Genomic DNA, 13,575 nt, shown 5'->3' with positions numbered 1-13,575 from the left:
CCATTAGAAATACCAGTCCCGTTGATCAATTCAGTCGACATGACAGATTTGCCGTAAGGCCTAGCTCTTTGAGTACGGGCACTCTGTTTTTTCCCCTTTTTCTTTGCACTAATTGGTGAAAAGGATCTCTGTGCTGGTGGCCCAGGAAACTTTCTGAACACATCTTATTGGAGTGTTGACTTCATTAGAATTGTAAGTGGGACCCCAGTAGCTAGTACAAAAACTTAATTTGTTCCTGAATTGTATTGTAGATGATTTCATTAGTGAACAGTGTTTTGGTGAGAACTGTCTAAAAGAGAGATTTGCATGAACCGTTTCTAGGTTTTGATGGTAAAATCATGGCAGCGGTCCTTGCAATTGATGATGTTTTTGTTTACAGTAACATGCTATTTCTCATAATTAAGAGAACGTGTTCTGTGCTTACATAAATTGTCACTTTTGCTGAATACATTTAACAATAAATGCAACCCTTCAAAAATACAAATATTTGCATCTACTCCTAGTATTAAACAATTCTCTAATAGTTAAAATTTAAAAATGTTATAGTGTACCAGATCTTTGTAAAAAAAAAGTAATTAATTTGTCTTTTTGCAAATTTGTCTTTTTGCAAATGTGTACAACATTTTAAATTATAATTTAAATATTTTATTTGCCAATATCTTAATTTTTCAAGTTGACATGTTGTGTGTTCTGTGTAGAAGAAATAATTGTGGTTCCTAATGAATGATCTAGGGACTCATTTAAGGGCCATTTAATCATACTGAGTTTTGTATTTCAATTTTTTTGTTATTGTAAAATCATTCCCTGATCTAATGAAGCAGTTTCCTACTTGAACTTTTCAATGCCTTTGTTGCTTTTCTAACGCCAGTACTGCTAGTTATTATAGCATTGTGTTCCTTTAGCCTTTTGGCTATTTTATAAAATCTACTCTGTGTTTATAAAAAAAAAATGAGTAGCTTTGAATAATAGTTATAGATTCTGCACTTGTATATCTGTTCAATAAATCCATAAAATAAGTTATGAATTTACTTATTTGCGGTGTTTTGCTGTAAATATTAATGGTCAATCCTTCAAGTAAGGATTTCAGTATGTCTGCGCAAATTAGTCGTCTCTTTAATAAAATAGTGAATGTAGAAATGGCAAGAACTGTGTACACTGCTTGCATTGAAAATTCCTAATTCCTGATTCCTGCAGTGCAGACAGCAATAAAGGTGAAATTGGTTTTTGTTTGGCATGTTTAAATAAATGATGCTGTTTGTCTGAACAGATTAAGATATTGGTTTAGAATTAGTTGTTTGCTAAAATATGCACTATTAACATTATCAAGCTGTCTATTGGTAAAAAAAATCAGACCTGACGAGTGTGAAGAGCAGCACATCGAGAATTGGGCTTTAAACCCTCTGCGGATCGTAAAAAGGATCAAAGAAACTTGTTTTATGTGTCTGTGTGAGACTTTGAAGTCTTCACTGCACCTACAGCACTGATTTCATCAAGTTCACTAGTGTCTTAATAGCAGATCAATAACTTTCAAAGTCAGTGAGTTAATTTGATACTAGGGCTGATGTGATCGTGCTGTGTAAGTAGAGGTAGCGGGAGCTGTCTGCCGTAAATGTTCTGTCAGGCAAATGCTTTCTGCACCCACCGCTTCAGAGTCCGCAGCCTCTAACTTCACTTGGTTAGAAAGCTTCAAATCTGACAGTTTTCACAAGCATCCTCCATTTTCTCTTTTCCTCTCTTCCCCCCCTTAAGAACGCGCAGCGTAAAAGTAATTTACCCAAAGACCGGTAAAACAAAAAAAAACACCAATAGATTGTTCGAAATGTATCAGGACGGACGTACTCCTGAAACTGAATGGTACAAGTAACAGGCTAGAAAAAAGGGTGCATTTTCGCGCTTGTGGTGTTTATTTCAAATCAGAGAGGGCAAAGAGAATCGAATGAAACAAAAAGGACTGGGCGCAAGGGGGGAAAAAATCTTAAAGCTGAAAGAAGCGTTTTCAGGAGATTTACCATCTGCATATGGAGCTCCAGGGTTGTTGCAGCGGGGTCAGACTGGCTCATCGGAGGACAAAACTCCAATTTAGAATGTTCATCTAAGGATTGCTAATGGTATTAGGAGCAGCCAGTGGGGTGGTCAGTGAGAGCAGTAGATTAGCTCGGCAGCCATAGTCGCTTGACCCAGACCCCCTCGTTTCACTGGTCAGATGGCATTAACTGTCGCATCTGTCAGTTTTCTCCTTTTTTTTATTTTCCTCCTCCTCCTCCTCCTCCCCAACCTTAAATCACCTCTTAAATAAAATAGCTTTAAAAGGTTTAACATTGCAGAGAAAGGAAAATGAGCCCCGTGAGCGGGGGGATAAGACCAGTTCTATGCTTGCCAATATTTGGTGCACCGGCATTATTCTTGAAGGGTGGCTGAGAAATTAAACATTTTAGGTTTGCAATTCAAATGACTATAGTCCCAAACTTCCTTTGTGCTTTAAAACTGCATCTGAACTTTTCCGTTGTCTCCCATTATGAAACCTGTAGGAGCGGCAAGGCCATTTTCTGTAGCCGATTTAAAAAAAAAAATCTTGTGCAAATTGACCAAAATCCAGGGAGCAATAGCTTGCGGGAGGTGGCGAGAAAGTAAATACGCGTAACGGCAAAAGTTGTTTACTGTGCGTTTATAGTTCTGTTACTTGAGATCAAGACAAGTAGCGTGACTTTACACACAGGGAATTTTAGTGATATTTAGCTGCAAATAAAAGGCAACTAAAGAAATGTAGTTGAACTAAGTTGCCTTTTGTTGTCTATGTTCACGACTTTTCCAAATTCCCACGGAAACTGTCAGCGTTAAAGTAGCTCTAAGGTTTCTAAATATGCTTTAACTTGGCCTTTTATACCTTCAAAATAATTTTTCGTAACCTATATTATGGTTATAGTAAAGTCTGCACAAAGTCTATTCAGCGTTTTATATTTTTTTTGTAAGTATTTTTAGCAACATGGTTTATGCAAATGCAATTGAGAGAATAATCATGATTGTCGATTGCTTTTAAAGAAGTCTTGATTATAATATTTGTGTAGGAATTATTTAGGATCCTGTCTTTGAGTTGATGTTGTTAAGACGTAAGATAGAGACAATTATCCCATGTGGGTTATAACAGTGCATTCCTTATTCAAATGATGCAGATTTGGGAAGAAAGATTCTTTCTTCACTCCAGAAAGCTCTGAAGAAAAATTTCAGACAGCTGTCGAAAAAGATATGCCATTCTTTTAATTTTTATCAGCCACCTTGCCGCATTTGTAAGTTCGACTTGTACATCTTGTTTGCTTTTTCTTCATACTTAATAGCCTTCACTTCATTAAAAGTGTATTAATCTGACTGTTAGTCCCCAGGGGGAACCCATAAGATGTTGTTTTTTTTTTGTCTCTTATTTTTTTAGATTGCAAAAAAAAAAGTCTAGCAGATTTGGACCCTGTCAGTCAGAAATAATTGTGTTCTTAATCTTGTCCCTGATGGATGGCTCGGAGTTCAGCATCAGGCCAGCTCCAATGACAAATACAGTATTAATATTCATTAACTGCTTTGACAATGCTAATTTTGATGCAGTAGTAAAGGGCCTTCCAAAGTTAGCGGCCAAAGCATCAGAGCTGTAGAAGGTGGCAAGATAATTTGTGCTGGTTTGCTGAGCTGCAGCTTTCAAAGTAAACCAAAGCTAGGTAAAAAGTTCTGAAGTATTGTGAGGCAAGGCTGCGGAAGTAATACGATCACAGTCCGCCAAAAAATTTGACACCTCCGATGAAGCTTGTTTGACTGAAATTTCAACCAAGTTGTAACAAAAAAAAAAGCATAACATGGTAAGTCAGCGCATTTTTTTGATTTTGTTTAATCTTTTGATCTTTTCAATTATCACCATTTGAAGATCAATAGTCATTTTTTTCCTAGTATCCTTTAAAGGCGCTCAGCGGTGTCATTCTGCGTGTGTTAGTAACGCAGGCTTCAAAAGTGGGCAGTGAAGCTTTATGGAGCCGCTTGCCACATTCGACTGTGGCAAATATTAGAGTGCAGATATACAACTTGCTAAGTTGCCTTTTTATTTTTATTTTTTACCTGGAATCGATGTATCAAAATTATTGCATAGTTTGGCATTTCCCGACGAGTGTGTTTAACTGAGCTGGTTATGTGGGCAAAATAAACGGTAGGTTAGCCTTTATACCTCGGGTGAGGGGGGGAAATTTTTTTTTTTTGTCTGTGGTTTCAAAGTACCAGCCGATTTAACATTATAGGAGGCTGCAACTGGTTTTAATGTTTTCAAGTAAGCAAGCGACTGTTGTTCTTTTGTTCCTTTCTGAACTGCTAAGAGTGGTTTGGGGCTGGTTCTGATCAAATGAGCGCTGCCATCTCATTATCTCTTTCCCATGAAGCAAGGTAATTCACTGAATAGACCTGAACTTGAGCATCTTTTCCTGGAGAGCTGGAGTTGGATGCAATCGCTTCGTGTCCCTATCTCAGCAGCATCTCGGCTGTAAGTGGCTCAGGTAGGGTGCTGCCCTCCAGTGGATCTGCCCACATCATGAAGAGCTGGCTGATTTGTGCTGTAGCACGGGAACGGCAGCATGCTTGAATTCAGGCAGTGTGAAGCATCGTAATTTGAGCAGGTGTAAATGGTAAGTTAGAAAATTTTAAGAAGGGCTGAATGTTATAATATGCTTTTGAAAAGCGTTATTTCAGATAGACAAATATGATGACTTAGATGCATTGTGTTTTAGAATGTGTTTCATTTTAATTGCAATTTTAAAAAACTTTTTTAAAACTATTGAGTAAAGGAAGTATTCAGATTTTTTTTTGCTTGATGTAATGGCTGAAGTTGATCTGACTTGGCAAGTTTGATTTGCATTCTCTCTTTCCCACAGTTTTTTTTTGCCTTTCCCTCCACATCTCCCCCCAGCCCTCCCCCCTCCCCTCAGTAGATGCAAGGTAAATATGTGAGCTGAAAGGGTCTGGTATTTTAAGTGTTCACCTTTCGTCGTCTGTGGCGAGCTTTCCTCCCGCTCCTTTTTCTTCTCACATCCTCCAAGCCCAAAGAAATCTGTGTTGAAGTTGCCCATCCTTTCTGCCTACACTTAGCGCTCATTGTGCTAAATGATTAGTAACTGTCCATCATCAGCAACCAAACTCCCAGTTTACTTAAGAAATTGCACGTGTGACAAAGGAAGCTGCTGGAGTGTGGTGGCCACCGTGAATAGAGGGAGGGAATGTAATTAGCTGCCTCGTTGTTGGGCTTTTTACATGTCAAACTGTAGCCTCATTGCCTTTGTTAGCGCCTGTATTGCACCATATAAAGGGAATTCAAAGGTTTTGTTTTGGTATTAAGGCCTTAAAGATTTCTGGCCGACACTTTGCACGCGAAGGCCAGATTAGTGCAGGGCACTAAATAAAGAGGGAAAAACGGCACACTGTTTTGTTGCTCCTGTTCTCGTGTCTTGTCACTTTTCTTGCGCAGTACGGATAGATGAGAGGAAGAAGTGTGTTAAGTGTTCTGCAGAATCTACTAAACGAGTTTAAAACTGTACGCGTGTAAAGTTTGTTTTTAAAAAGTTGGGGTTTTTTTGCGGGGGGGGGGGGCGGGGTGGTGGTGTCGTGGGCTGTATGCCACCTATACTTAGGAGGGGGGGTGAGGGTTAATGGGAACATTTCATTACTTTTGCTTCTATTGTGAAAAGCATTTACTGGAACATATGAGCTGCCCCCAATTTGGAGATGGAGAGGGTTTTGTTTGGGGATGCAATTAGCGACGGGAAGCAGTATGCAAAGAGCAACTCCGAAAGAGAATCCTTGCAATACAAAAGCTGCTCTTGTATATTGTGTGTAGCCGAGGTCAGCCAGTAGAAGCTGCAGTGAGGTCTAGTGCTTTGCCTTTTTTCCCCCCCTATTTTCTATTATAATAAAAAAAAACCTGCTGGGACTGATGGCAAGACCTCACAGGTGTCTTTTTATATATTTATATGTATGTGAGTGTGTATATGTATGATATATATATAATAATGTCACTGTGTCAAAAAAATAAGAGCTTTCTCGCAGCTCTACCCCCAGAAGTTCAGCGTGAGGGATTTGACATTCCCACAGATGTGACTGCATGCTACAGTTTGTTGATCATGCTCCCTTAACCAACGCTTGTCTCTTCACTCCTGCACTTATTGATACCTTTCCATATAGAGTTGCAGCATTGTCATTTTGGTAATCCTAGGAGAGTTGTAGGCTTTGAAAAGAAAATAAATAGTATGCATGGGGTTACACCCGTGTGTGCGGTCTTACTCATTTCTAAGTGAGCATTTTGGTGCAGTGATCTATGTTATCGTTTGAGTGTGCCCTAAATTTTGGTGCTTGCTGTACGGCAGATATAGGACTGCACCGGGACTAAGATGCTGCTAACGGCAAACTTGAATGAGGATGTTGGTTCTAAAAACACCAGGCCACAGAACTGGAAAGCTCTTGATCTTTTGAGACATCTTTTTTTAGTACTTTAAAAAAAAAAGACGCTAGAAAAACCAGGAAGAAACAAAGCGCAGTCGGCACCGAAGCAAGAGAGAAAGGGGGGGAAAGTTGTAGAGGTTAAGAGACAACAGAAGACAAAGCGGCATGTACCCGAGGGATGCAATTTTGCTGGGAATGGAAGAAGGGAACAATAAAGGAGGAACGCTAGCCTCTGGGCTCTCCTTTCTCCATCAGTTTGGTTGCTGGCACCTCAATCTAAACAGCTGGGTAAGTTACTGTACGCTACAGTGCACGTTTGTATTTTATTTCACACGATGGGCTTCAGATAAGGCCAGTTACTGTGGTTAAGAGGTGGTCAGCTCAGGCAGCGACCTTCTATCCAACACTTGAAACTGTGACCTTTGTGTCGCTGCTTTCATAAGAATCTGTTCTGTGAAGAAGAAACAAAAAAAGGAAAATCCAATTGCAGGCAGCACGACATTGGGTTTTCTTTAGAAAAGTTGCTTTAACCAGCTCGATACTGATTTATTTTTTTCTGTATTGCTGCCTAGTACGGGATATTCTACGCTCGTAGATTGCAGTGCAGAATTTACATTTTAGAACTGTAGCCAGACTAATTCCGACATTCCACTGCCATGCTTCCATTTAGTTAAATTGTACTTTTAAAATTTAAGTGGGATGTGCTCTGATACCTTGAAGAGTTGCTTATGTAGCTCAAATATCGAAGCTGTTTTGAATGCAACAGTGTGCAAATCATGTACAAAACCCAATGTAAAACGGGGCTTTTTTTCTTGTAATATCTATGCTTGTCATGTCGAGGGGGGTGGTGGGGGGTGGGGAGAAAAAAAGTTGCATTTTTTCTTAATTATCTCTTATCACAGACATCAGTTAGAGCGTGAAAACCAAAATATTTTAATTTCCTTTATATAAATAAAAGCGCCTTGCATTTTAAATGTGAAAGAAATATTGCTGTAGTATATACTGTAGTATAATTTCTCCCTGCCCTGTATTCTTTCCCTTTAAAACTTGTACAATGTCCGTTAATACTTCCAAGATTGCACATAATTTGATGTACCGAAGGTTTACTCATTTGAAGTGTATATAAAAAAAATAATTTAAATAAATTATTAGAAGCATGGTGTTCTTCAGATATAATAGGTATTTGTAGAATCCTAGACAGCAAGTTGGTGTTATCGAATGTAATCATTTTCATTTAGATTTTTGTGAGGGAGCGGAAGATTTTTATTTAATTTTAAAAAGGAATATACAGAGCCTTTCTGAACAGTCCTTTTGAGTTTACAGGAAAACCTCACTTTTGAGGTTTTGGCATCTCTTCGTGCTCCGTGGGGTAGTGTAACAAAAGCCTTCCATTCAATGATATTTTAGAACGTACCCAAATGGCGATTTGGGTCTGATATTACGCATTCTTGTTGGATTTAAAAACAAATCTGATGTTTTTTAAAAAATATGTATATAAGTTGAGGTTTTTATTTGTGTATATATATTCCACTGCTGTGGGGCTGTCTTTTTCCTGCTATGAACAAAATTAGTGCCAGATGTTCTGAACATACCACCAGAACAAAAAAAATGAGCATTTTAAGGCTGAAATTTTATTATTTTTTGATAAATGCTCCCTGTGATTCCCCCATATAATTAACTTACAGAACGTTTTTATGTTACGGTTGTATTTCACTTAAATACATATTTGGTATGGACTGGCATCTGAACAACAACTACGCAAACATGTTAAGTGTGTGACGGGACATTTTACAGCAAATCTTGAGCATTCCTGTGTGAATTGTTAAAGCATTAATTATAATGTATGTTAACTTCTCATAGAACTTGTTGGTGTTGAAGTAATCATGTCCAGAGTTTTAAGTTGCAGATTTCCATTGTAGAGAAAATTGCTATTTTTGAGGTGGTATGAACTTGCATCATTATGGACGTGAACTAAATCTTTTAAGCGTGTTAAATATAGTACATATCATTCCAAAACTTTAATCTACTTTGTAGAATATTTTCCCCCTGCAACATTTTGAAGTGCCCCCTTCCCCCCCCCCCTGCTTTTAAACACGTATGTTGCTGTTTGAGCATCATTTTTACTTATTATTTTAAACCTGGTACAGTGCACCCCAGACAATGAAACTATTTGTTAATTGAGAGGGAACATTTACTTGATGGCTGATTTTAATCCTAATCTACTCTAATGGCGAGACTGATGGTTTGTATGAACATTTTGGCCTGCTGTTGCAAAGCTGTAACTGTTCCATGATTGAATCAAGAGAGATAAACCGAAGTACTGTAGTAGGTAAATGTGTTTAAGCAAGTGCTTAGGACCCTTTGCGATGGGAGTTGGTCGGGCTTCACTTTGATTGTGTTGAGTAAATGCACTTCTAACAAAACGCAGTGAAATAGTTCTACATTCTCTTCACATCCTGTAAACCTGCTGTTAAAGATCAATTAATGACTTTAGTTTTTGACACTTCCAATACGCACTTGATTGCCACTCAGATTTTTGTATTTGTTTAGTAGTACTGTAGTTGGATAATGGAAACATTTTGCTCTCCGTGCGGGTGTTCCCATTAAGAGGCCTCTACTATATTTGTTGCTTAATCACTCAATATGGTAATTTCACTGATTGAAGCTACATTAATGTTACTAAGCGCTCTAGGCAAAATGATAGCCACAAAGGTACTGTAGTCATTTTCCATATGTTTTTGAAGGCCATGAAAATACAAAAGTAAACCTTTATTGAGTATGTATAAAATGGTCCCACTGTCCCTTTTTTTCCTGTTCCTCACTTTTTTTTACTCGCACATGAATGCTTTCCAGTTTATACTGAAATAAATACTTGGATTTGAGCCTTGGTGCTGCTATTTATCAGGTCACATGCTTGGCAGATGTCTTATACTGCTGGAATTTGTCAACCTGAAACACCAATCGATCATTGCCTGTCAGTTAACTTTCCTTGTACTACTTGTCCAGTCTGGCACACACGTCCTACACAGAGTTCAGTCATTGTACTGTGGACTCTGTGAAACTCTTTTATATGTTAGACTGAACTGCTGCAAGTGCAAATTGATTTTTTTTGCTGAAAAGGACGGTGCTCAAGGCTCCTCAATAAGCATATGTGCATTGTAAGAAATGGGAACTGCTTTGTAAAACATGACCTTTCTGCCCTCGGGCTCAATGTTATCAAACGGAAATAAGTAACAACCATCTAAATAACTGCACTGTTGATAAAATTGCATGAGTTTAAGACCGCAACCCATATTAACTCCACAAAAAAAAATGTGTGAATTAGAGTGCAAGATGTATCCAAAACTTACAAGGTTACTAAATAACATTTTAAGTATTAAAATGCAGCAGGCTGGCTAATTTAGGAGCTAACTTGGGCAGGTAACTGTAAAGGTTTTGTTACAGACATATTCTATTACAGACATACCCATTTATTGGGTAAATAAGGGCAGTCAAAAACAAATTAAATATATTCTGACAGAGTCACATGTGGCTCATTTTATTGTTCAGCAGTAGCCAAAAACCCCTGACAGTGTAAGTTATGTTTATGGGTCACTCTCTAATAGAGGAACCTCCCAAATGTCAATCTCTGAAATGGTTTTTTTTTGTGTGACTTCAAGACTTCTTATAGAGGGCCCTAGTATGTGTAAAATGGGTGGAATTACTAAAGCAATTGGGATAAAGGGCTCCTTTCAGTAAGCCACTGCGTTTGCAGTGGAATGCACGCTGCAATTGGAGTAACTCAAATATTCTCCAGCAGTATTTAATGTACTATAACATGCAGTGATAACATGTTAATCCACCTTTTTGTAAGTCCGCTTCTTCATTGTTTTCCCTACTTTTTGTGGTCTTTTGTTCTCTGCATGTTTATCTAGCAGTCTTAATTATTCTGTTTTACAACACAAGTGAGTCCCAGCCGTATATTAAAGTGTGGCCTCATCATGCCACTCTTCCCCAACCCGCACCACCCCCCCCCCCCCCCCCCCCAAAAGAGACCTATATTTTTTTCTGCCATACATTAGCATTACTATGGGGTTCAAAAGATGGCTATTGAGAAAGTCTTCCTAACTCTGATGTTTCTGTGTTTTTTTTTAATTGCACAACTATTTTAAATTATAGCAATATAAGTGCCTACTTTCAGCTATTTCCGTACTGGGAGTAGTACGGGGAAGAAGTGAATTTGTCTTTTGAAACTTTTTACCTCACTAGATAGTCATTGGGTGGGAAAGTTCTTAAGAATGCTGGTGTTAGCTGAGAATGCCACCACAAGAGTGGCTGTTTCACTGCAACGCACTAAAATCTTTCTGCTCCCAAAATATGCGAGGAACTGGTACAGCTGAGCAAGTAATGGTTTAATGTACGAAATGCATTTAATAGCAGGAGTTCTCTACCAAATGACTCGCGAAGATAGTAGGCCCCAAAGCATGATTTTAGTTTGGGGTTGCTTATACAATTGTAACAATTGGGTGGCCAGAAAGTGGTCTTTCTTTCCTGACAGCTGGAACAGCGTGGAAATATGTGAGAGCATTCTGGAGAGGTTTTGTGCTGCCTGGTCGTGCAGTATTGTCTTGGTATGCTGTCGTGTCAGTGGTCCTGTCATCGCTTGTTGGAGGAGAGGAGAGGCCTCTTTCTGAACAGGAGAATTTTACCAGTCAATGAAGGCCTTGTCCTTGGGAACAATGGCCAGTTAACAAAGGGCAAGACCTTGGCCAGAAATGAGCTATATAATACTGTGAAAGGGCGCAGACCACTGTATAAATAAGAATAGGAAAAGTAGATTTGGAAGAAAATGCTTACTCAGGTGTGAAGAGGTTTTTTTGGTGGGCGAGAATGTGAAGAAAATGTTGAAATGAAAGCACAGATTCAAATATTGTCCTTTTAGGAAATCCTTCAACTTCTGTTGGTAGAGAATTAGTGTTATTCAGAGAGTTTCTGAAGAAAATTTAACTCTTCATAGCTTTAAAAAAAAAAAATCTATCTTTTAAAATTGCGGTTGGTACATAGTTGCCCAGCAATTAGGGAGTTAATAGAGAGCAGACTTTTGGAATAAGAGAATGTAGTGTTGCAGACCATTACGATTAGTAGCTTTGGAACAGTAAGCCATGCCTGGGTACAGCCAAGCTCAGGGCTAGTAATTTAAGCAAAGCAGTGGACTTGCCAGAATTAGCCTGGGGAAGGCAGCCTGACAAGCCCCCTTGTGTAGCTGCTTTTGTTTTATTATACTTTGAGCACAAATGCACTTTTCAGACCCAATCTTTCTTTAGCTGCACAGAACTGCGATGAACGCAATAGGGGTGCATTCAGCAGAAGGGACTGGATAGAAAGATGGTCGCAGCAGCTCCAGTTTGTTTTGCCTGCCTCTTGATTAATGACATCAGAGGTGAATGGCAAGCTTTCATTTCTCTTGGGTTACCAATCTTTTTTTTAAAAAGCGGGGAAGGAGTATGAGTGTTCAATCAATCTTTGACTGCCACATTCCTGATTGTGAATACTGTGTAGGGTCCACCCTAGTGAAACATCTCCCACTGCAGCTTATTTGGAATGTGACGCTTAAGTACACTTGAAAGGTCAGAGGTTGACTCTAGAGTTTCCTGGGTAAAGTGTTGTGCAATGGTCCAAGAGGAGGGGTTTCCCTTCACAGCCTGCCTACTGCCACTGTTTGATGGACAGTCCCACTTCCTACAGGCATTTCCTCCATTTCCTCCCCTGGCAGCAGCTTAATATTCTAACATCCTCTTTCCCTTCATGTAAATCCCAAATAACACAGTTTTAAATAGAGAAAAATGACAAGATTATTTTATATAGTTTCCCACTGAATGTAATTTGTTGGCTACCATAATTAAAGGAAAACAATTCCACCAAAGGGATAAAAATAGATATGATCTCCACTGGCGAGGGGTAGGAGAGATGACCTCAATAAGAGAAGAAGAATGGGGTGAGAGAGCCACTGGTTTGTGGTTTTCACAGGAAAAATGGGTAGCATCACCGAATGTGATCCCTAATCCCTAATCAGTCTCGTGCAATAAAAACCGAATTTGACACATTCAGTCACTGTAAAGCAGTGGCTCTATCTATAGGCAATTATAATTTTTATATTTCCCATTTTATCATGCTTCCCTTTTGCTGGACACATTTTGGGCAGGGGGAAGTGCCCGGATAATGAAAAATCACCACAACTGCCCGTGGCATATATAGGTTGGAACCGACACATCTATTATAAAAATGCCTTTTTAAAAAATAATATCTTGATCCCCCTCCTCACCCATTCCAAAAATAAATACTCAGCGTTATTTAATAAAATAAACAGAATACTATTGCCTCTCTCTATTCCCCACCCTATAAGTAAGTAATACCGGAGAGAACTCTTAATAACAAAGCTGAACAAATGGGCCACATATCAAGCTGATGCACTGATTATCTTTATGCTGTTTTTTAAAAAATCTTAAGTGTATAAAGCAGCGATGCTCCCTATTTTACAATCAAATGCGTTCAGTATTTTCAGGTAGAAAAATTACCTGGCGCGCGGTGTCACTTAGGAACAAAATTAAAAGCTTTAAGAATTAGGGAGGGGGTATTCTTGCCATAATAAAAATGACACATTTTGTATCATTTTTTCCGTGCAGTACTGAGTTATTACCTATTTACACAAGTTACCCTTAGTTCAGAGCAAAAGTGGATTTAGTAGTTTTTACTGAATTCATCTGGTGATATGTGATTAGGGCTGTGAGTGTTTGAGGCTCATCAGTGGTCCTATTTAAAAATCAAGCTGTTACTGTAGGCGCTGATGACCAGATTGGGAAATCTTTGTCAGGGAACTGAATTAACATCAGTACAGTTACTAACTTGGGGTGCTTCATTGAATCTTGTCATTTGAACGCTACATATTTTTAACTTCTTCAGGCTCTGAAAAATTAGAGTATTTTTCTCCTTTGCATGTTACTAGAAGTCAGTTTAAAAAAAAGAATATTTTTTTTATAGAGTCCAAGCTAATCATTTATAATAAAGGGGTGCTCATACACATCCTCTTCAAAAGTTTCACTGACTTGAAAATATAGTAAATGCAAATATTTCCCGACAGAT

At 38.6% G+C, this 13,575-nt stretch overlaps 1 protein-coding gene across 16 annotated transcripts in view; it reads left to right on the top strand.

The window, feature by feature from the left end:
• tcf7l2 (transcription factor 7 like 2) overlaps window positions 1–13,575 on the top strand; it is a 153,733-nt gene that overhangs the window by 108,021 nt on the left and 32,137 nt on the right. The window contains exon 1 of one of the 16 annotated variants that reach the window (XM_085994494.1): window positions 6,503–6,744. The exons of the other annotated variants lie outside the window; for them this stretch is intronic. Within the exon in view, the coding sequence (XP_085850620.1) occupies window positions 6,622–6,744 (123 nt within the window). The 5' untranslated portion in view covers window positions 6,503–6,621. Of the gene's footprint in view, window positions 1–6,502; window positions 6,745–13,575 lie in introns of those variants that run through there. 16 annotated transcript variants of the gene reach the window in all.

Source organism: Somniosus microcephalus, chromosome 8, assembly GCF_052327205.1.
Source record: "Somniosus microcephalus isolate GS21.2 chromosome 8, FLI_Smic_1.0, whole genome shotgun sequence".
Classification (NCBI taxonomy): domain Eukaryota; kingdom Metazoa; phylum Chordata; class Chondrichthyes; order Squaliformes; family Somniosidae; genus Somniosus; species Somniosus microcephalus.
The sequence above is the reverse complement of the archived record's forward strand: the minus strand, read 5'-3'. Positions and strand labels throughout refer to the sequence as shown.